This window comes from Rhodnius prolixus, unplaced genomic scaffold, assembly GCF_049639745.1.
Source record: "Rhodnius prolixus isolate KJV_2025 unplaced genomic scaffold, Rpr scaffold_9, whole genome shotgun sequence".
NCBI classification, from domain to species: Eukaryota; Metazoa; Arthropoda; class Insecta; order Hemiptera; family Reduviidae; genus Rhodnius; species Rhodnius prolixus.
This window is the reverse complement of record NW_027411604.1, coordinates 13,424,916-13,426,716: the sequence shown is the minus strand read 5'-3', so window position 1 is coordinate 13,426,716 and position 1,801 is coordinate 13,424,916. Positions and strand designations below refer to the sequence as shown.

The 1,801-nt window shown below is 32.9% G+C and overlaps 1 protein-coding gene across 1 annotated transcript; it reads right to left on the bottom strand.

Moving 5' to 3' along the window:
- Positions 1-853: 853 nt before the first annotated feature.
- Positions 854-1,801, bottom strand: MED20 (Mediator complex subunit 20). Its single transcript, XM_074127546.1, has one exon. It carries the CDS (start codon positions 1,525-1,527, stop codon positions 913-915), a length of 615 nt encoding a protein of 204 aa, XP_073983647.1. The 5' UTR covers positions 1,528-1,801; the 3' UTR covers positions 854-912.

Here is a 1,801-nt window from a genome sequence, read left to right as displayed (position 1 = left end):
TTCAACGAAATGCTTTTGCAATTTGGTTTTAAATTTCCAAGATAGATAAAGTATTTCGATTGACGGGTCAAATTTTTGTGAGACCTATAACAGAGTAAGAACGTCAAAAACGGAAAGGGCGCATGTTGTTCAAATATAATACTTCATTCTGTATCTTTTGTTAATCCGAAAAGTTCAAAAAATGATTAAGACTGAGCGCCTCGCTATTGGTGAAATCTCAAGTTTAAAGGGGACTGTAATTAAATTAATTATAGAAGTCGGTTTAATGCGATGAAAGGGAGGGATGCTTTTCATCCCTTTATCAACACTTGTATATACTAATATCATGGTCAAAATGTTATGCACCCCGGTTACTAGCGAAGGATCAAGGTAAGGGTAAGTGCAGTGGACTGTGGCAACCTTTTCTTACCCCTTCTGAAAGAAATGTAGTTTTCAGAACAAGTACTATTTTTATAGTCCCATGAGTTTGTTTAATTTCAGCATCATTGAATCGAATAGTGGCATTATTTAAAATAAAATTTGATATCTCTATCATTACCTCATCTTGACTTATTATTGGATTCAAACTACATTGATCTATAAAGTCTTTAAAAGGAGAGCTTTCTATAGATATTTTGTTTTGGATAATCATTGATACTGTCATAGTTTTGCCTTAATCTTTAAGTGAATGACTGTGAAATAGGTTTGGGCTTAATTATTATATTTAAAGATGATACTTAGCAATAGATGAAACAGACAATTGTTTTAGTGTAATTTTTAGTGCACCATTCTCCTAGATGCGGTGTATCTATTCATTTACTCAAAGAGTTTAGAACATTGACTTGTGAAACTAGGTAATAAAGAAAAAAACTGGTTTATAATAAAAAGAAATCATTATATTGTAAAGAAAATTACAAACGAAAATTTAAATAATTAAACAGCAAAGGCAGCTTTCCTGTACATTGTAAAATGTTCTAAATATTGCTGTACGGTATCTAAGGGCTGATAAATTTCATCCATTCGGCTTTGTAAATAAGGTGGAAGTCCTTGAACACATGATCCTAAAAATCCTTGCAGGAATTCTCTTAAAAGGCCGGCACAACTGGAAGGAACTACACAAGGTCTATATTCAACTTCAACTAAAACACCTTTAAAGTTCTGACTTATGGTTACACTGCCTAGTTTTATGCAGAAATCAGCCAATTCAAAACGTGGACCTTTAGATTCAATTTTTCCTTGTTTCTTTGTATAAATAGGAGTCATTTTCAACATTAGTAAGTCGAAAAGGCCATCAGCAACTAAAGGAATAGTTTTCGTACCTGTTTCCAATAGTGAAAACACAGATGCTGGTTGTTCAGAATTGTGTAAAACATGAACTGTACGTTGTGGACCTAATGATGGCATAGAAATATATGTATCACAATCAACTAAAAACTGACCACACTGCACGGCACCTAACGCGACAACCCGTTTAGTGAGAACTTCAATAGTCTGTGGACCAGTTCTATTTTCTAGCATTGGAAATTGCTGTAAAATTGTTACACCCATATTTGGGTTTGATTAATGTCTACTATTTTAAATGATTCGTTGATGCATTTGTTAACCACTCATCAAAAGGTTATAAATAATTCCAATTAGCACAGCAATCTGAAACCTCCCTTAGAAAAGTGTTAAACGCATGGTTAGAGTAGATTTAACAATCCAATATACATTTAAATTGATTAATCATCCCATGATATGGATGAGAGTGTAAAATCTGTGAGGAATTTAATATATAACGTACAAGATGGTCAGCGATATATTTCACATTCAGGTAATAACA